Here is a 19,967-nt window from a genome sequence, read left to right as displayed (position 1 = left end):
AGTGGAACTAGAGAAATAAGGAATGGGACCCAAAAATTAAGTAAATTAGTCTCGCTGGCTTTCTTATATCTAATCATGGTATACAGACTAGAGCAAAGTTTATATCAATATCCTAAGAGGTCCAGATAACACTTGATAGTGAACTTTATGGAAGGCAGCAACTTCATGTTTTTTTTTTTTCTTTTTATGCCAGTTATAGAACTGGTCTCTGATATAGAACAAACCAAAGCAAGTAACACATTTGGTCTGAATTAAGCAGTGGGCTCTCTTTTAACCCTTCTCTTTTTTCCAGCAATTGTTAGGTATTGTTTAGAAAAAGGCTTAATTCTACCTACTCTCCAGGGCTTTGGGTTGCTCCTACATTTATCTTATTATCTACATAAAACATTCTCCAGGAGTTGCACTAAGTCTTTGTAACTGCGATTTCTTTCTTTATGTTGGGCTAGATCCATGCTGGCAAGTCATTCCTACTTCACTCTGGTTCCTCTTCATTCCGAGGCTTCTTAAAGGGGCCAAACTTTCTTTTTCTTTGAATGTTTAAAAATGACTGGAGAAAAGAGTCACATTCATAATAATATTAACAAATGTTATTTGCTTTGCAGGATAATCCTTCAAAAACAGCCTCAACTCTACGAGGGAATTTTTACATCACTGGGGACAGGGGCTATATGGATGAAGATGGCTATTTCTGGTTTGTTGCGAGATCAGACGATATTATATTATCCTCTGGGTAAATTTCCCTTTCGTGTGTGCATGCCTGTTAATCAAGCATTCCAGGGTGCATCTATAACTCACCCTGAGGAGTTCCTGTCATGTTTCCTAGCTACCGAATTGGACCATTTGAAGTAGAAAGTGCCTTGATAGAACATCCTTCCATTGCAGAATCAGCTGTTGTCAGCAGCCCAGACCCTGTCAGAGGAGAGGTAAGAGAACTGATTCATCTAGACTTTCAATTTTGTTGATCAGCTAAACACATACTTCACTTGTGTGATTTTGTGTGTTCTAAGCATATAGCATATATGTGGGCGCGATTTCCCTATATATAGGCATATGTAGATATTGAGATAACTTTCCCAGTCTCTCCTTCACCCTAGGTTTTTGAGACACGGTGTCTCCCTGAAATTGGGGCTCACTGTTTAGGCTAGGCTGGTGGGTGGGCTAGTAAGGCCCTGCCTGCTACCTATCTCCTCCCCGTGGTGCTGGGGCGGCAGAGCTGCCCTGCCACGGGGCCCGGGACAGCAGCCCCACGTTCTTAAGCTTTTCTCACTGAGCCATCTTCACAGCCCCTAAACAGAGACTTTTAAACAGTACTGTACTTCAAAAGAAACTAGGGTGGCTCTCCTCCCAAGATTATTTTTCCCAAGAGGACTTTGATGCCAGAGGATAACCTGTGGTCTTCACGGATGGCCGATCTCACTCACAGGGCCTTAACTCTTGTCATCCCGGGGTCATCCTCAGTTCTATCTACCTAGGCAAGAGCTTTTCTGGGATAGGGTGGTTGTGGAGCCTTTAGGACCAGGGTGGGCTTAGAGAGCACCAGGTATTCCAGTATGATACAGTCAAGCTCCATAGGTGGGTTACAGTTCCTCTATAGTTCTAGAGTCTTGGTGTCTTGTTGGTGTTAGCCAGAGGGAGGGGAACGTTTGCCCTTCTCAACATTGGTGGGCTGCAAGCCCTGCTGCTGGAGGATGGAGGTGGGGTCCCAAGGCAGCCATGCCCAAAACAGCAGTGTGCTGCACAGGGAGCCTTACTCTCTGTGCAGATCGGCCTGCTCTAGGAAAGGGGCCCTGCTCTAGGAAAGGGGCCTACTCTAGGAAAGGGGCCCTGCTCTAGGAAAGGGGCCCTGCTCTAGGAAAGGAGCCCTGCTATAAAAAGGGGCTCTGCTTTAGGAAAGGGTCCCTGTTCTAGGAAAGGGGCATGCTCTAGGAAAGGGGTCCTGCTCTAGGAAAGGGCTAACCAGATCTTTGATTAGGCAATAAGTTCTAAAAGAATTGATTAAAATCAGATAAAATGAAGACTTAGACACTATCCCAAATATTGGCTTTATTTGCTAATGACAGTCCTGCAGCTTACTGTGTAGTGTCTCCTGTTGCCTACTTTAAGAATTCCTAATACAGTTAAGCCAAACTACATTTGACAATCATGAATTTTTAGCTTATTCTCAGGTGAATTATCTAAAAACAAGTAAGGTTTTAAATGAGCATTTTCTTAACTTCTACATCTTTTTTCCTCAGCTGATTTTCACACGTCAGCTTTTTAAGGGATTTAACAGGCTGCTTTGTTTTGAAAATCTTATTTTCAGGGAAATAGTGGAGAGCTTGTCTAGCATATGCAAGGCCTGAGATTTGATTCCTAGTCTTCCTCTCTGTCCCCACCCCCAGGGCTTTATGCTTAATTATGTTTAAAAAATGATTTATTTGTATTTTATGTGCATTTGTGTTTTGCCTGCTGTGTAAGGATGTCAGATCCCTTGGAACTGGAGTTATAGACAGTTGTGAGCTACCATGTGGGTCCTGAAAATCGAATCTGGGTTCTCTGAAAGAGCAGCCAGTGCTCTCAACTGCTGATCCATCTCTCCGGCTCCTAATTACATTTTCAAGAAATTTAAAATGTGTGAAATGTATGCTTCCTGTAAGCTATTTTATTTATTTACTTTCTTGCTTGAAAAAGGTCATGTGATGTAGTTCCTCCAGTCTCTGCTTCAAAAGTGGGGGGACTAAACTTGCCTGCGGTAGGCAAGTGCACTAGCACCTGGCACACCCCAACCCTGGTCCCTAACCTCAGGTATTGACAAAGAATGTGCTTATGTTCACATTCTTCCATGAGACCAGCATATGCATTAAGAGTAAAACAAAGTTGTGTAAAATATATCTAATCATGTAATAAAAATACAATCTGAACTAAGGAATATCAATGTCACAAGAGAAAGCAAAAACACAGGGAATTATTCTAAATTGAAGAACATTAAAAGACACAAAAACAACAAAATCCTGGAATTACAACTGTGCACTACTCTAGTAGGATACCAGAGTATTATGGTAGAATAAATCTTCCTTTAAAGACAAGATTTCCAAAAGGGATAAAGAGACTAGATGCATTGCTATTTACAAGAACAATGTTGAATATTGTAAATGCTACTTTAAAACAGTGGACTGTGGCAGAAAGGAAGGAAGGGAGGGAGGGAGGAAGAAGGAAGGAAAGTAGGGAGGGAGGGACGAAGGGAGGGAGGGAAGATGGGAGGAAGGAAGGAAGGAAAAAACGAAGGGGTGGTGGAAGGAACAAAGGCATGCAGGCAGGCAGGGTCACCTCAGAGGCTAAGGTACTTGCTGTTCTTGCAGAGGAGCTGGGCTCACTTCTTAGCACCCACACAGGGCTCAGGACTCTAACTTCAATTCTCTAGTGTCTGTTGCTCTCTTCTGGCCACCATAGCATCAGGTCTGCATACAGTGCACATACATACATATAGTGAAAACACTCATACACATTAAATAGAAACAAGAGGTAGGTCCCTCTTCTGGCCACCATAGCATCAGGTCTGCATACAGTGCACATACATACATGTAGTGAAAACTCATACACATTAAATGGAAACAATAGGTAAGTTCCTAGAAAAAGAAAGGATAAAAGAAATGAAGGAAGGTTTGCCGAGATGGCTAAGCCCTTAAATTCCTTAGCATGCGTGGCTCTAAGAATTTGACAAAGGCCACTGCTGGACTTGGACTTATGCAGGGATGAAAATGCTGTCCACTGGCATCCTCTAGTTAACAAAACTACAAAAAAAAAAATTCAGGGCTTTCAGTCACATAACTAGACTGATTGAAGACACCTATTTCAAATAGCCACACACTGCTGGTGGCTGCTACATGGACTGGCCGAACCACAGACACTTCTCAGAAAAATCTAAGAATTTTGCATGAAATTTCAATAAAACTTAAAAGCTCTATCATTTTTGCAAAGTTACATTTATTTATTCACTGTGTGTGTGTGTGTGTGTGTGTGTGTGTGTGTGTGCGCGCGCGTGTGCTCGCGCGTGCATGTGCTTGTGCCATGGTGCTTATGTGGAGGTCAGAGGACAACTTTTGGGAGTTAACGCTCTCCTTCCACCACATGAGTTCTGGGGACTAAACTCAGGTGTCAACTTGAAAGCAAGTGCCTTTCCCTCCTGAGCCATCTTGTTGGCCAACATGATGTGTTTTTAGGTTTAAAAAACACCAAAGCAAAGCAAATAAATGCAAACGCTCTAAGTCTTTGTACTTTTGCTCCTGCACCTGAGAGCTATCGTCTTTTGATGGCTTCTTATGCTCCAGAAGTTATGCTAAGCCTCACATTTAGGCTAGCGTTTCAAACTCTTGCTTCTTTTATAAAGTAAGAAACCGAGAAACAGAGAGACGGTCTTAGTTCATCAAGATCACACAACAAACTCCTTTGGGTCCAGGTTGTCTGACTTCAGTGTTCATAATCTTTTTTTTGTTTGTTTTATTTTGGTCTTTGGCTTTTTGAGACAGGGCTTCTCTGTGTAGCCCAGGCTGGTTAGGAACTCACTGATCTGCCTGCCTCTGCTTCCTGAGTACTAGAATTAAAAATCTGTGCCACCACTGCCCAGCTCAGTGGCCACACCCTTTAAGCATAATGTTACAATATTTTTCATGAAGTTACTATTTTCTGTAATGGCTTATAAAGACTTAGGAAGATAAGTACATGTTATAAAAGCTATAAAACTTATCATGGAAACCAAGGCCTGTAAATGGTTTTAATTTTTTTCAGTTAATAAAAATGCTCATAAAGTTGCAAAAGTAGCAAAGACATAATAGGATAAAATTCAACTCACAAGAAACACATGATAGCTGCATTCTTACAGGTGTAGTAATAGTAAAGGGTTTTTAATAAAGACAAAAAGGGTAACTGGTCATAAATTGTTTAAAAAAACACTTCACTCTGGTAAACAATTTTCAACATGAAAAATTTTTAGTTACAAGTTGTCAATTCTTACCAAATGACTTTTTTTTTTAAAGATTTCTTTGTTATTATGGATAGTGTTCTGCCTACCTGTAAGCCTGTGTGCCAGAAGAGGGCGCCAGATCTCATTTAGGTACCTGGGAGGCACCATGTGGTTGCAGGGAACTGAACTCAGGACCTCTGGAATAGCTAGTGTTGCTCTTAACCTCTGAGCCATCTTTCCAGTCCACCAAATGACTTTTCTAAGTGACTGTTTCAAATAATTTTTGATTACACTTTCCTGTCAGATTAAAGGGTGCAGAAAGTAAATTGAAGCAATAATATACCACCTTTTCTTTTAAACTTCAGGCCCTGGCATGCCTTCACAGTGATTAGTATAATGTTAGGAACGAGTAAGCAGAACTCTTCAAACACACTGGGTGTCACCAAGTGAGAGGCCTGGCTTAAAATGGTTCCTAAAGTAAACTGGTTTGAAGAAGGCACCAGAATTGTTACGGTGGAAAACTTTGAATTAGTCATGACTGTTCTGACTTTAATTCAAGGAGAGATGAGAACAAAAGGGCTAAAGAGTACAATCAGACGAGTGAAAGAAACCTGGAAACCATGTGACTCAGGATGGAGAGCAACGCAATCAAATCCCTTAAATAAAAATATATTTACAATAAAAAAAAATAAGATTCAAGTTTCCTAGCCAGGTGGTGGCAGTGCACACCTTTAATCCCAGTACTTGGGAGGCAGAGGTGGATCTCTGTTTGAGGACAGCATGGTCAACAGAGCAAGTTCCAGGACAGCCAGGGCAACACAGAAAAACCCTGTTTTGAAAAACTAAGATAGTTTCCAAAGAAAAGGGTACTTAGTCCTGTAAGGGCCTCTCTGGACTCTAGCCCATGTTGGAACTCTGGATTTGGTGGGGAATACTGATTGCCTCTCTAGAGGTACGCATTTGGGGTGGAAGTAGTGAGTGGAAGTGTTGGCAGTGCCCAGGAAAGAATAAAACAATTAGACAGGATCCCACTTAAGCTTCTTCCTTCTCCATTAAAACTAAAACTAAAACTCTGGGCAGATGTCCCAAAACAGTCTGAAAGAATGGGCTTTAGGAAACGGGATTTGTGGGTATAGCAACAGCCATCATCATTTCTACTCCTGCTTCTCGGTCATGCATGTGGGTCAGAACAATAGCGAAGAGGCTAACGGAATCATTACAGCCTTATATAAGGATGTATGAAAAGGGCTGGGTGTGTAGCTAGGTGCTCAGAGGTGGAATGTTCGTTGAGTGTGCACAAGTTTCTGGGTTCAATCCTTACTGAGGAGGAAAAAATGAGCCAAGTAGAGTAGTGTAATCCAGTACTTGGGAAACTGAGACAGGAGAACCCGTGAGGTCAAGGCCAGCCTGATATACATGACAAGACTGTCTCAAAACCCACCAAAGAATGCCTGGCCTGAGTGAGCTGCTCCCTGCCATGGGGGCTAGGCTGGGTAGGCCCGAAGAGGTTGTACTGAGTGCACTGCCTTAAGTACTCAGGTACTGACTGTACTTCGTGTTTCTAAGGGGAAGCCAAGGACAGAGAAAATCAAATTCAGATCAGAACACACATTACAAAATACAGTCAGAGCAGGGTTCAAGGGTGATTCTGAGCAAAGCAGGCCCCACCAGCTCCGTGGTACCAAGAAGACTAAAGGACTTCCTGGGCACCTAGGAGCATGAGCACACAGCGGGGCTAAACTACACCACGACCCCCCCACACACAGTTCATGCCCCACAAGGAAGATTTACAGGGAATGAAACAGACAAGGCACATTAAGGCACCAAACACGTAGCTTACTGATGTTTTACATATTTACTTTAGGCAGTAAAGGCTTTTATTGTTCTGAATCCTGATTACAAGTCACATGATCAAGAACAACTGAAAAAGGAGATTCAGGAGCACATGAAAAAGACTACAGCGCCTTACAAATACCCCAGAAAGGTGGGTAGCCTTGCTTTGACTGCATTTGCTCAGTGCTTTGGAAAAGGTTTGGCTATTTGCTTTTTCCTTTTTTAAATGACCTCTCCCCTTAAACATGCTATACAAAAGGTTCCCAACAGAATGATAATAGTAAACAATTTTGAGATAAAATGAAGCCCCTAACATACTTTAGTCAATTAGCTCATAATACTAAATGTGAAGAAAAACTTCAACCATCCTTTCACCTAGCCGTCAAAGCAGAGCTGTGCTGGACTAACTTCCTTCCTCCCCCATACTGCCAACAGGTGGAATTCATTGAAGAACTGCCAAAGACTGTCAGTGGGAAGGTCAAAAGAAATGAACTGAGGAAAAAAGAATGGAAAACTATTTAAACTCCATCCACTAATTATTCAGATATCTATAAACAAATTTAGTGTCTACAGTCTGCAGGAACCACAGGTTATATGGGCAAATTGCTTCTAAACTGAATTTAAAGTACTTTATATTAATAACATCAGAGGCTGAATTCTGAAAGCAAATAGTCAGTGAATCCTTCTATGTTCACGTCAATGTTCCTGCAATTTGGCAGCATAAAAGAAGGTTATCAGGTGCTGAGAGGTTTTAAAACTATTTTAGAGAAAGTGTCTAAATCAAATTTCTATCGCACTGATTTTCAAAATGTAACTGAATAGTTCTAATGTGTTAATTACAAATCAGAACAAATATTAAAGCTCTTAAAAAAAACTAAGTAACTTATTTTTAGGAAATTGTCATAATTCTTAGAATATTTACCTAAAAGTTGAATAAGAATTTTATTAGTCATATTTTCACTGAAGTAATTTAAAAATAGTTTGAAATTTGCTTCAGGGTCTATAAGAGGAAGCTGTCATGTGCTATGGCTACTTAGTAAATAAATATGGTTTACAAAAGTATTTTTTCTTGTGGTTCATGATAGTTTGATAAATTCAGCAAATGATAATATATGAAATATAGTTCTGTGACATTATCCAAAAACACATTAGGGAATTTAGGGAATGAGGATTCCTACAGGAACAGACAAGGGACAGGTGTCAGATAACTACTGGGCAAGAGTAAAAGTCATACAAATTACTTCCCCTCTGTATGAACTGCTCCAGTGTAGCTGTGGTTGCAGGTACGCTGAGACCTTGAAACTTGACCCTGATACTTTTATTTTCTGGTATAAAAGTCACATGAAGCTTATACTGAAGTAAAAGACAATTTAGAAGAGAATTTATCAATTTCTCATTGAAGGTCGGAGTCATAAAGAATTTTTAATAGGAAAACTTAAATTTCTATCATGAATATTGCTTGTCTCTGGAGAGTTGAAAGTGAGTCCTGAGGAACAAGATAGAGCTCTGCTATTGGCTCTTTCCTTTTGAAGTGTTTGTTCCCATTTAAAATAACTGCAGCATTTTCTGTCTTCCTGGAACGTCCCAACAGGGCAACAGTAGAAGGCTTTCCCATGGTTTGGCCCATTATTGGAAAGAACAAGCCGCTTAGACCTTCTGCCACACTTGCATAAGGGAGGTGTCATCTTCCCACTCTTCCAAGGCTCTTGTAGGTTAACTGTGGATGTCAATACAGAGGAAAGAACTTTCCGGGAAGAAGTTCCTGGGGAGCACGTAGATGATGCAGACTTTTCATCATAAATAGTGAAGATCTGCTTTCTGGCTCGTGGGAAAGCTGGGGGACTAGATGAATTCCTTTTAGTACCACCTAAAAGAAGAGGTTGTTTCCTCAAAAACGAAGGATGTGAGGCATTGGCATTAAGACTGTTGATGGTAAGGGCTTTGCATTCGGGTAGTTTAAAAGCAGAAGCATCTGAACTCGGATGTTTGGCTTCTTTTACATTATAGACTGTACTGTGAGGACCCTTATACACAATAGACTTAGATGTCTCAAAGTTTTGAGGAGTTTCCTTGAGATCGTCAAAGTTTTCATAACTAAGGATTTCTGGTTCTTCTAAAACTATCGATCTCTCTCCAGAATTAAATGAAGTCTCTACATTTGTGTTACTAATATGAGGCAGGCAATCTTTATCTTGTTCGGCCTGAGATGCTGGCAGTAAAACTACATCTTCCCACTCAGTCAACATAGGTAAACAGTCAGCGGTAGAACCCACTTCTCCATCAGAAACAACATTAACAGGTGGAATGGTCGTAGACACAAGTACCAAGTTGGAGTTACGTGCCGAGGACCTTGAAGTGTCATTCAGTGCTAACTGTTCACTTCTTCTTTGCTTCTGCATAAAGAGAGGTGGATTCAAGGTGGGAGAAGACAGTTGTTCCACAGAGGTCGAGGGCTTAGAAGTGACAGGCGTTAAGCCACATTTGATATTGTGAAGACCTACTTTGGTCTGTAGCTGCAACTGGTCCTTTATAGAGGAATTCACACAAACTAAATTCATTTGGGCATTTTCCTGGGTATTTACTGTACTTTTGGGCTCCTTTTGATGTATACTGGGACCCTGGATGCTACTATTGCAGGCAGATGCTTCTTCAGCTTGATCTGTGCCCAAATTTCTGACCAAAATCTTAGGATTCCTCTTAGTGAGAACCTGTGATTCCACAGACAAATCCACTGCTTTAGAAACTGTATAATTTCTTCGGTAGACATTACATATGCCAAAAAAGAGGGGGGAAGAGAACAACACTGGTGTGAAATCAACATTCTAATGAACCTATGATTACTACCCTAGAGCTGAACATGACACACTCACCTTGTTCAAGGACCTGGTAACTTTTATTATGCAACCATCCCTGATCATTTTCCAAGCAAGAGCAGTGTTCCGAGAATCATCTAAGCCTGAGGAGATAAAATAGCAAACACTGAATGTTGTAGAACTAACATAAGGAAATAGTAAAAAACAAATCACATTTAAGCAGAAATGGGGGTACATCGTTAGTTTTGTAACCACCTACTGAATTAAAAAAATCATAAATCGGTCTGTGGGAAATTGTGACAGCATTATATATACAAGGGCTTGTGTTTACACAGGTGAGAATTTGTTAGACAGCTTTCCAAAATGTGACCAGCATTCCATACAAACCATCATTTGTAAAAAAAAAAAAAAAAGCTCCTGTTCAGTTCTTTTCACTAGTGCATCATATATCTGGCACTCGTGTTTCTATTTCATGTACTCATTATTTATCTATTTACTTTTAAACCAACCAGAAGTACTACATGGTGATCTTTATCTAAATTCAAATTCAAAAGTGCTATGCAGGGGCTGGATCACTGTTAATTCCAGGTCAGTATGGTCTACAAGTGTGAGTTGCAGAACAGCCAAGACTGTTACATAGAGGAACAGTGTCTCAAAAACCTGGAAAAAAAAGCACTACCCCTACATGAAACTAATATCAAAGATTGTGTAAAGCTCACATGACTTACATAATAAAATGATCATCAGTTTATATGAACCAGAATGTTCTCGTCCTGAAAATTCTATTCCCACTTCCTGCAACGCACCATTTAGTCCTTTGGGTTTTCGCTTATAAAAAAGCTAATTAAACAAAAAAAGATATATTTTAAAATATAATGATTATAAAGGCTATGAAATTATTTCCTACAGCTTTTAGTTCTATCAGATTTGGGATTTATTACTTATGTGAACATTCCAAAAGAAAAATACCTCATTGTAGAAATTCATACCAATAAGATAAAATATAACCACTTCTCAACAAAAACAAAGTGAACAGGCTTTCATCTTTGATGCTTACCTTATAAGTTGCTCTGAGATCAATCCAAGAATTCAGGAACCCGGGTTTTAGCAGCTGCTTTCTTCTACACTCATACTCTAGGCAAACCCCCAAGTCCCAGTCTGCATTAAGGGCATGAAAAGTCAGTGATGTCAGTGCTCTGCCATTTACAAGTAAAATATACAAGACAAGATGTAGGAGAGCAGTGAGATAATATCACTATGCTAATAACAATGCTCATATAGTCTCTATTATTTTACACCTTATATAACTCACCATTAAGAAATTAAGTTGACAATTTCAAAATCATATCTTCTGCATGTGTGCAGGTGCATAGGTGTGTGGGTGTGCTTGTGTGCTGGTGCAAGTGAGCAGGTGTGCAGATCAGAGGGCAGCCTCAGGCGATCACTCAAGTGCTACCCGTCTTATTTTGAGACAGGGTTTCTTATTGGCCTGGAGAATCGTGATTTTAAAAATATGAATGAATTTGCATTTCTTGGCTAGTACCTATGTGGCCCTTGATTTTCTTCCCCAGGTCAATGAGGTCGACGAGCATAATTGTAGGTTAGGAAGACTAAACTGGAAATAAAGGACTACATAGTGGTAACGCTACTGCTCTTTTGGTAAGTGGGGCATATGTATGTGTGGTATGTGTGTGCCACATGCTCACAAGTGTGGGGGTGAAGGTGTATGTGTACATGTATGCGGAGGTAAGGCAGCCATCAGGAATCAACTGTTTCCCACCTAATCTATTGAGGCGAGTTCCTCACTGAGCCTCAGACTTGCTGTTTTAGGTCTCTGACTAGCCAGCTTGCTCCAGGGATTCCTTGTCTCCACCTATGTACCTGAATTAGAGATAGAACACTGTGCCCATGTGGCTTCTATGTGGGTTCTGAGGATCCCAACTCTGGTCCTCATGATTGTGTAACAAGACTGGTATCTGCTGAGCCACCTCCTCAGCCTCAATGCTACCCACCGGGACTTACAATCAGAACTCATGGTTTTACCTGACCAGGTCGCAGAAGCACACAATTTTACTTCAGAAGAAGAAGGCTCTGAATCTCCAGGAGCAAAAATGATTTTCTTCTGCTGCTGAATCTTATGAATCCATTTACAGAACTGAGATAAGCAAATCTTCAGAGGGACTCCTTCATCAACTTGAACATGATTGGAGAGCCAAAAATCTGATTTTAACAAATGAACTTCTAAGCTACTGAGCATTTATCACAACTCTGTACTATGGGGACAGAACAAAGAGAGGTTCTGACTGACAAACAGTTTACCTAGCACAAACATGCCGACATTACAGGAAACACTGCAGTGACTTGAGTTCAACGAGGTGAGAGAAACGAGGCTGGTAACGCCAGAGTCTCACAGAAGTACACACGTCCAGTCTCACGGAAATAAAAGACATCGAGTAAAGCAAAATACACTGTTTCTCTGGAGCCCAAACCCTGAACTTCCCACACACTAGGTGAGCCCCATAAACAGAGCTACTATCCTGACCTTTATGTTTCTAGCATTATTCTGATATTTTCAAGATCCCATGGACTTTCAGAGGGGACATTATTTCTCTTAACAGTGAAAAATTTAATCCCAAGTGTTACATAACTTTTATTTTTCTTTTTGAAACTTGTTTCTGAACTTTTAAATTTTGCATCCTACCTGCTTTATCCCTGTCAGTTCTGTGCAAAATTCAGAAAGAACTGGATGCTCCTGAGGCTGAACATAAGCATGGAACTCAGATTCAATCTCTCCAGTTGCCGTACTCAACAAAACTGCTGGAAATTCAACTAGTGGAAGAATCATAGATTAGTACTTAAATATATTGTATTTATTTATTTTTTGTTTATTTATTTATTGGGTCTCAATTTGTAGTCCTGGCTGGTCTGGAATCAATATAGATTAGCAGTTCTCGATCTGTGGGTTGGAATCCTTTCTGGATAGTAAATATTTAAATTATAATTCATAACAGTAGTAAAATTAGTTATGAAGTAGCAACAAAATTAATTTTATGTTTGGGGTTACCACAACATGAGGAACTGTATTAAAGGGTCACAGCATTAGGAAGGTTGAAGAAGCACTGACCAAGCTGCCTTCAAATTCATAGACACGCCCCTTGTCCCTGCCTCTAAGTCTGGGATTAAGGTGTGTACCACCACACCCAGCCTGAATATGCAAATCCTCCTAAACATGCCCTGCTTCATAACAGCACTAGTCAACAATCAATGGCAGTAAAAGCTTCTTAGAGTACCCAAAGCCTTGAGAAACAAAGTTTTAAGAAAGCTAGGTCAAGGAATAAGTCAAAACATCAAAGCTATATGTCTGTTTGGTTTCACAACTAAATATGAAGACGACAAGAGTTAAAATGTACTCTATTATTGTAAAGCATTTTCCAGTTTCTATCCAGTCAAAGTTTTAAATATAATCCTAAAACAACTAGCTACTTTGCATGATCACATTCAGATATTTGGCATTTTATCCTTTTTTCAGGCAACACAGTGTTTATATTAAACTACCAGCTTCTGGCATCCTGCTTTCTTACTGGCTGATTCATACCTAGGAACTTTAAGAAGACCCATTGAGCACTAGCTTCGGACACTGGCAGTCCAAACTTACTTATTTCAGGGCTCCTGTGGTGTTTCCCATCTTTCCAGCATGTGGACTCAAAATCAATGACAATTAAGTAGTCAAATACCTGTTCTGCAAAAGAGCAAAGTGTTCTTAATACACATTCCAAGTTCAAGGTTTCCAAATGAAAACTAAACATGGGACTTACTGAATCTGCTTCTTCCTGGATTCCCACTTGCTGGGGCAACTGACTTTCTCCTAATTAATCCAAGCTGCCTAAGAATACAAAATTCAGTAAGATCAATAAATTCATTTATACTTAGCTATCAAACTAATAGCACTGAACAAATGCTAAAATTCTCATTAAGGTACTACAATTGGAGTTGGGTGTGGGGACATACACTTGTAACCTCAGTGCTCAGCAGGCCAAGGCCTGAGCGAGTTTGAGAGCAGGTTAGCTGACACAGCAAGTCCCTCTCTCAAACAGCAGCTGTGTAGAGTTTACAAGATCGGGATTCTTGGCTAAGTGCCATCCTCTCTTGGATGTCCATCTTGCCTGCACGGGCTTCCAGTGACTATTGCCAAACACTCATTTTGCCTGTCCTTGTTTTATAGCAGCACTGAGGAACTCAAAGGACTGAAAAGATGGTAAAACCCGTTAGCTGTTGCTGTACTTTTCTGTTCTAAAGCGATGATGACTCCTGTTCCTAGAGTTAAAAATCTAGGTGAGGAAGTAAGATAACCAGTTTGACGGGAAGGCAATCTATGATGAAAAACCCCCAATAGCAAGATACTGGATCCAAAGCAGCAGACAGGGTGAACCATGGTCTCAGATGCAGGTGAGACAAAAACCCTGATGAGTACAGCTTTAAACTAGCAGATGCCTGGAGCAGTTGCTTTGGCTTTTTGAAAACGACAAGACGTGATGTCAGTATAGGGCTCTGGGGTTAAAAGCTGACATTTACTGATTACTTCATCAGAAAATATTAAAAACTAAGGTGGTAACCTCTCTTAAACAAGTCTAGGCGGTAGATATGTCTGTATCCCTTATTTTATGCAAAAGAAAACTAGGTAATTTGCTAAAGATGGCCATAGTAGGTTAACCGTTGGTAGGACTCTCCAATTCTGAAATCCATGCTATTCACTAACACATCACATTGCCTTTTTTTTGTTGTTGTTGTTTTGGACTTGGTTCTGTTGTTGTTTTGAGACAGTCTGGTTATGGGGCCTCGGGCCTGCCCCAACATTTCCTCACAGACCAGGCTAGCCTCGAACTTCCTTCGCTGGTATTGTAGGCGCGCTCTGTGTCGAAAAACCTCATAGCGTGTCCAAAAATGTAGGGTCCGCTGTAATTGGGCTAGGCAGGTGGCTCGGACGCAATGGGTGCAGTGGCACCTGCCCGCGAACAATCTGCACAGCACAGTCACATTCCAGGGGCTTCCCAGACCCGAAACGGCACGCAGCCCAAGAACCCGGCTCCTCGGGCTCCTCCAGCCTAGCGAGGATGGCGGCGTGGGGCCCGAGGCCGACCTGTTCAGACCCAGACAAGCCGCCTGCGGATGAGCGCCGCCAACCCTCCGTGGTGAAACCCCTAGCGTACCGCGCCAGCCGCTTGGTCGCCAAGCCAGACCCTCCGCTCCTCAGAGTCCAACGGCCGGAAGTCAGCTGCCCTCACTTCCGGTCGGTTTAAACGTCGGCGCGGCTGAGCGGGCTCCAGTTTTGTGGAGGCGGTGGCGCCGTCAGCGGGCGGATGGAGGCGCCTGGGGCGGCTAGGGACCTGGAGGGCGGAGACGGAGGCTTGGGAAGGGCGAGCGGCCTCGCTCCGCCCCCGACGCGCCTCAGGTAGCGATTCCAACCCCTCGCTGAGGGGAGTCTCTGCGCGGGCAAAGCGCGGAAAAGGGGCCTGAGCTGCGTTGAAGGGAGAAAGTTGAGGACCGTCCTCCTTTCCCGCGCTCCGCCGGTGTCCTGGTCACCGCAGCTGCAGCTGATCTTTCCCTGCAGCCTGATGGAGCTAGAGACGGAGACGATCCCCAGGAAGAGGAAGGGGGCCCCGAACTCGGCCCTGGCGACAGAGCCGGATCTCGAGGACGAGGAGCCTAGAGCCAAGGTGAGCCCAGGAGAGCCCGGCAGGAGGCCCGAAGTCGGGTGCGGCTCCGAGTCACGTGCCCCAGCCGCCTGTAGGGTCCCTGCACAGGGATCAGGGCTGACCCACTGACTTCCCTGAACCCCGTCTCTGGGCTGTAAAGTAGGGATAACTTAGCAGCCAGCCGGGCGCTGGTAGCTCACCTCTTTAGTCCCAGCACTCAGCGGGCAGAGACGGGCGGATCTCTGTGTTTCCGAGGCCAGCCTGGTCTACAGAACGAGTTCCTAGATAGCAGGGCAGTTACACAGAAAAACCCTGTCTCAAACAACAACAAAAACCGCGAACTGATTTACTGTCTGCTACACGGAATATTTATTAAGATCTGTGAAACAGGAATGTTTCAGGATTATCCTTTACACCTAAACAGAATTCTCTGCCTCTATATAATTTGCATTCTTGTTGGGCGTATTGACTGACGTTCCTGATATTGAGTAACCGCTAAACAAATATAAGCCAATCGCCAGGTGTTTGTCATTGTTTGTCATGTGCCCAACGCAGTGTGACGTAGGCACGTGAGATGTATCAATCAATAAATAAAAATTACTGCCTTACTACAGCTTACATTCTAGTAAGGAGCCGGAACATTTAAGTTGTATGCTATGTTAGAAAGGAATTAGTGTCACCAATTTTTTTCATTAAAATGGAATAATTACGATTTACTAGATTAGCAATAAAAAAGAAATACAAGAATATTGACAATTCAACTTAGAACTTAAAATATTATAGAAAAGCTGCAAAGCAGTCCTTAAAGCTGCCCTAGCCAATAGTGGAACTTAGTTGCCGGCCCATGTGGTGCTGCATTTTTCCCTTTGGGTGTTTTTCCTTGGTGCCCCACATAATCACAGCACAGCATCTAAATAAGGAAATTAACATGATTGTATTGCTGCCACTTAATTCTCAGAGCCCAGCCAAGGTTCTTTACTTGATTGATTAATCTTTTTAGCATATGGTCCAGTGTAGAATCATGTTGACTTTTTAATATCTTTCTTCTTCAACTCTAATAGTCTTTTGACATTCGTGACTTTATTTTCTTTTGAGGAATTCTGGATCAGTTATTTTGTAGAATGTTCCTCAAACTTGAGTGTCTCTCCGTTGATGAGACTGAGGTCACACATCTTTGCCGGACTAGCACAGAAGAGATAGTCTTCTCTTGCAGTTGGCATATTATGTTTTGACTAGTCCCATTGCTGGTGTTGTTAACTTTGATTACTTCACATAGTAAGATGGTGTGTGCCAACCTGTCTAAAACTCCCTTTGTAATTCTGTAGAGGATCCTTAAGTCACCTCAGTTTATCAGTAGGAATTCACAGATAATCTATTCATCAAGCCATCATTTGTTAATTTTATTGTATTTTTTTCTTTTGGTGCTGGGTATTGAATCTTGAACCTTGAGCACAATAGACAAGTACTCTATACCTAAACTACACACACACACACACACACACACACACACACACACACACACCTGCTCTTTCTTTCTGAGCCTGTTCACTAAGTTGTCAAGCTCAACTTTCAAGTGGCCCTGTGGCCCAGTAGGTCTTGAACTTGTGGTTCTCATGCCTCCTCAGTAACTGAGATTACTGTTCTATACTACCAGACTTTATTATTTATTTTTTAAGTTTTTATTTTCAAAAATATTTTATGTCTATTTGTGCTTTGCTTGCATGCATGTCTGTACTGTGTGTGTGCTTGATGCCCTAGGAGGCCAGCAGAGGGCGTTGGATCGCCTAAAACTGGAGTTCTAGCTGCTTGTGTGTCACTAGGTGGACGCAAGGATGAAGTGGGTCCTCACTCAGGAAGAGCAGCCATTGCTCTTAACTGCTGAGCCATCTCCCACTCTGGCTATGTGTTCTGATTCTCTGAATAGCCAAGATTTGATATTAACTTGCTTTTGAGTTATGACATGACTGTATCACTCTGAGCATGTCATTGCTTTCTGGTGAGAAGGGGTATCTGCTTTCTCTGTCCCAGGCCCCTGGAATCAGACTGGTTCTTAGTGGAGAATGGCTTTGTAAATTTGTTTGTTTTTTGTTTCTGTTGTTTCTCTGTGTAACAGCCCTAGATGTCCTGGAACTAGCTCTGTAGACCAGGCTGGCCTCAAACACAGAGATTCTCTTGCCTCTGCCTTCTGAGTGCTGGGATTAAAGATGTGCACCATCACCACCCGGTTGGCATTTGCATATTTAAAATGGTGGTATTATAGATGACTTGATGGTAGTAGGATGCCAGTAGTTCCAAGAGGTCATTTTAATGGGTATGCTGTGTACTGTAAATATATACAAACAGGCATTTACATCTAGTTTCCTGAATTCACAATGTATGCTTTCCAGTCAACTTATTTCTAGTCAGGGTTCTTTGTAGTTCCTCCTTTTTCATATCTGCAGCTTCCTTTTCTGATAGAAATACAACTATCATCTCCAATGTTTAATTCTTAGTCACTATCACCACCTCCTGTTCACCACATCTTTGCCCTGCTCGGTTCCAGATCACATACGTTTGAAGAGCCCTCATTATTGTAACAGGCTCTGCAAGCATCCCTATTACATAGGCACTTACCTGTTCAGGCCCTAAGTCCTGTACTAAGCCACTGCTACACCTGGAGCATACATAGCCAGTTCCTAACATCCCGTGCCAGGCCACAGTGGATTCCCCTTCATAGTACATGTGGATTGCCGCAGGCTGTTCAGGCATCGCCCTGTGAGGATGTCCTAGCCTCTGTTCATAGTTCTGATCTATCTTCCTCATGAGTCATCCTTTCTACCCTACTCAGGACCTCAGTATCCAACGCCTAGGAACCATGATTGATTGTTGCCCTATAACCTTTGTCTGGCTCAATCTTATCATTTTCACACAGTTTGGTTAAAAATAAGTCAGAATTAGCAATACTTATATCAAATAAAATATGTGTAGTCATTTTGATGGGAAATTAATCCTGGCGAAATGAGTAGATAGATGAATAATGATACCAATAATAAGAATGTTTATCTTAATATTTGTAATTTTTAAAAATATTTCACCAAAAACGGTTTTTAGTATAAAATTTTGATTATACATTTTAAATGTATTTAGCCTAAACCATTTTCACATACTATATTTGGTGTTCTATAACTGATAGGGAGAAATGCAGATGAGACTGGGATGATTATGAAGCCAAATGGATGTTTGTAAATACCCTTGGGGAACTGTAGTGCAGAGATGAAAAGAGCTTGGTGTTTGAAGTTTGCATTCCAGTTGTGGTTCTCCAACCTATTACTTCATTTCCTTGTTGTAAAATGAAAATAATGGTAGTCCCCACTTCAAAGTTATAAGGATTAAATAATTTAGTACAGATACATTTCTGAAAACTTTGGCTGGGGTTGGCAATGTGGCTCAGTAGTAAGGCACTTGTCTTACATGTGCCCTGAATTCAGTCCCTCTAGTACAGGCGCTCAAAAAAGTGTTTAATGGTGAATACTCAACATTAACTTAAAGCCATTGCATAAGTTAGGGTTTCCATTGCTGTGATAAAATACCTTGATTCCGTGACTAAAAGCAGCTTGGAAGGAAAGGGTTTATTTCAGTTGTATGTCCAGGTCACAATCCTTCCTTCCCTAATGGAAGTCACGGCAGAAACTCGGGGCAAGAACCAGGAGGCAGGAACTGATGCAGATGCCAGGGAAGAGTGCTGCTTACTGGCTTCCTTCTCAGTAAGTGCTCAGCCTGCTTTCCTATACTATCAAGGACACCTTCAGGAGGCGGGGTTGGGGGTCAGCACCCACAATGAGCTGGGCCTCCTATACTGATCTTTTTTTCCCCCATGCACGCCACAAGAGGGCCAAAGCTGCTTCCATACAGCCTGGAATCGAACTCGGGACCTCTGGACTGGCAGGCGCTGTGCTTAGCCGCTGAGCCACCACCGCTCAGCTCCTATACTGATCTTCAATTGAGAAAATAGTCAAAGGGTTGCCTACAGGCCAGTCCTGTGACGGCATTTTCTCAGGGAAGATTCCTTCCTCTAAGATGACTAGCTTGCGTCATGTTGACATAAAACTAGCCAGTTCAACCATGAAGAAATTAGTAGTAATATCTGGTATTTATTAAGTACTTAAGGTGTGTTGGTGGCTAGCACTGATATAACACTCTAAACCAATGATTCTAACCTGGGGGTCAAATAACCCTTTCATGGAGGTTGCCTAAGAACATCCATGAAAGGGTTATTTACGTTATGATGCATATTTACGTTATGATGCATAATAGTAGCAAATTTACAGTTATGAAGTAGCAATGAAATAATTTTATGGTTGTAGGTGACCACAACACGAGGAGGTATATTAAAGGGTCACAACATTAGAAAGGTTGAGAACCACCGTCCTAAACCCTAGGGCAAATACACTCTCGATCCTATGTATTTGCCATAGCCCTGACCCTTGCAGTGTTAGAATTACCCATCATATTTTCCCGTAATAAAATAGAGTTCTTGAAAGCATGGATTATATTGTAATCTTACTATTTTTAGCACACAGGTATGCATAATATACAAACTGTTCCAATGTTTATAAAATATTCTACTAATGACATTATACCACAAGTGGCTCTAAAAAGACCTTATTTTCAATTAATTAGAGCATTAAAATAATCAGAAACTTGAATAAT

General features: G+C 41.7%; 3 protein-coding genes across 9 annotated transcripts in view; 2 read left to right on the top strand and 1 right to left on the bottom strand.

Moving 5' to 3' along the window:
• The first annotated feature begins 581 nt into the window (after positions 1 to 581).
• LOC119812011 (acyl-coenzyme A synthetase ACSM3, mitochondrial-like) lies at positions 582 to 7,645 on the top strand. The gene is made up of 4 exons (XM_038326313.1): positions 582 to 730; positions 824 to 923; positions 6,804 to 6,923; positions 7,208 to 7,645. Exons 1-4 carry the CDS (start codon positions 585 to 587, stop codon positions 7,292 to 7,294), a joined length of 453 nt encoding a protein of 150 aa, XP_038182241.1. The 5' UTR covers positions 582 to 584; the 3' UTR covers positions 7,295 to 7,645.
• On the bottom strand, positions 6,780 to 15,046 carry LOC119811982 (ERI1 exoribonuclease 2-like). 6 transcript variants are annotated; one of them, XM_038326258.2, is made up of 9 exons: positions 14,509 to 15,046; positions 13,401 to 13,468; positions 13,241 to 13,324; positions 12,287 to 12,414; positions 11,629 to 11,785; positions 10,643 to 10,743; positions 10,314 to 10,425; positions 9,643 to 9,728; positions 6,780 to 9,480 (listed from the first exon to the last, which is right to left on the bottom strand). In XM_038326258.2, the coding sequence occupies exons 1-9, from the start codon at positions 14,511 to 14,513 to the stop codon at positions 8,182 to 8,184; spliced, it is 2,040 nt and encodes a 679-aa protein (XP_038182186.1). In that variant the 5' UTR covers positions 14,514 to 15,046; the 3' UTR covers positions 6,780 to 8,181. The 6 variants fall into 6 exon arrangements, with proteins under 6 accessions (XP_038182186.1, XP_038182196.1, XP_038182204.1 ...); XM_038326268.2 differs by having other exon boundaries at positions 6,780 to 9,165; positions 14,509 to 15,043; XM_038326276.2 differs by having other exon boundaries at positions 6,780 to 9,165; positions 10,344 to 10,425; positions 14,509 to 15,031.
• Positions 14,906 to 19,967, top strand: part of LOC119812017 (RNA exonuclease 5-like) — a 43,150-nt gene continuing 38,088 nt past the window's right edge. The window contains exon 1 of one of the 2 annotated variants that reach the window (XM_038326327.1): positions 14,906 to 15,299. In XM_038326327.1, the coding sequence (XP_038182255.1) occupies positions 15,198 to 15,299 (102 nt within the window). In that variant the 5' untranslated portion in view covers positions 14,906 to 15,197. The remainder of the gene's footprint in view (positions 15,300 to 19,967) is intronic. The other variant, XR_005285038.1, reaches the window with a different exon arrangement.

This window comes from Arvicola amphibius, chromosome 1 (assembly GCF_903992535.2).
Source record: "Arvicola amphibius chromosome 1, mArvAmp1.2, whole genome shotgun sequence".
Classification (NCBI taxonomy): Eukaryota; Metazoa; Chordata; class Mammalia; order Rodentia; family Cricetidae; genus Arvicola; species Arvicola amphibius.
The sequence above is the reverse complement of the archived record's forward strand: the minus strand, read 5'-3'. Positions and strand labels throughout refer to the sequence as shown.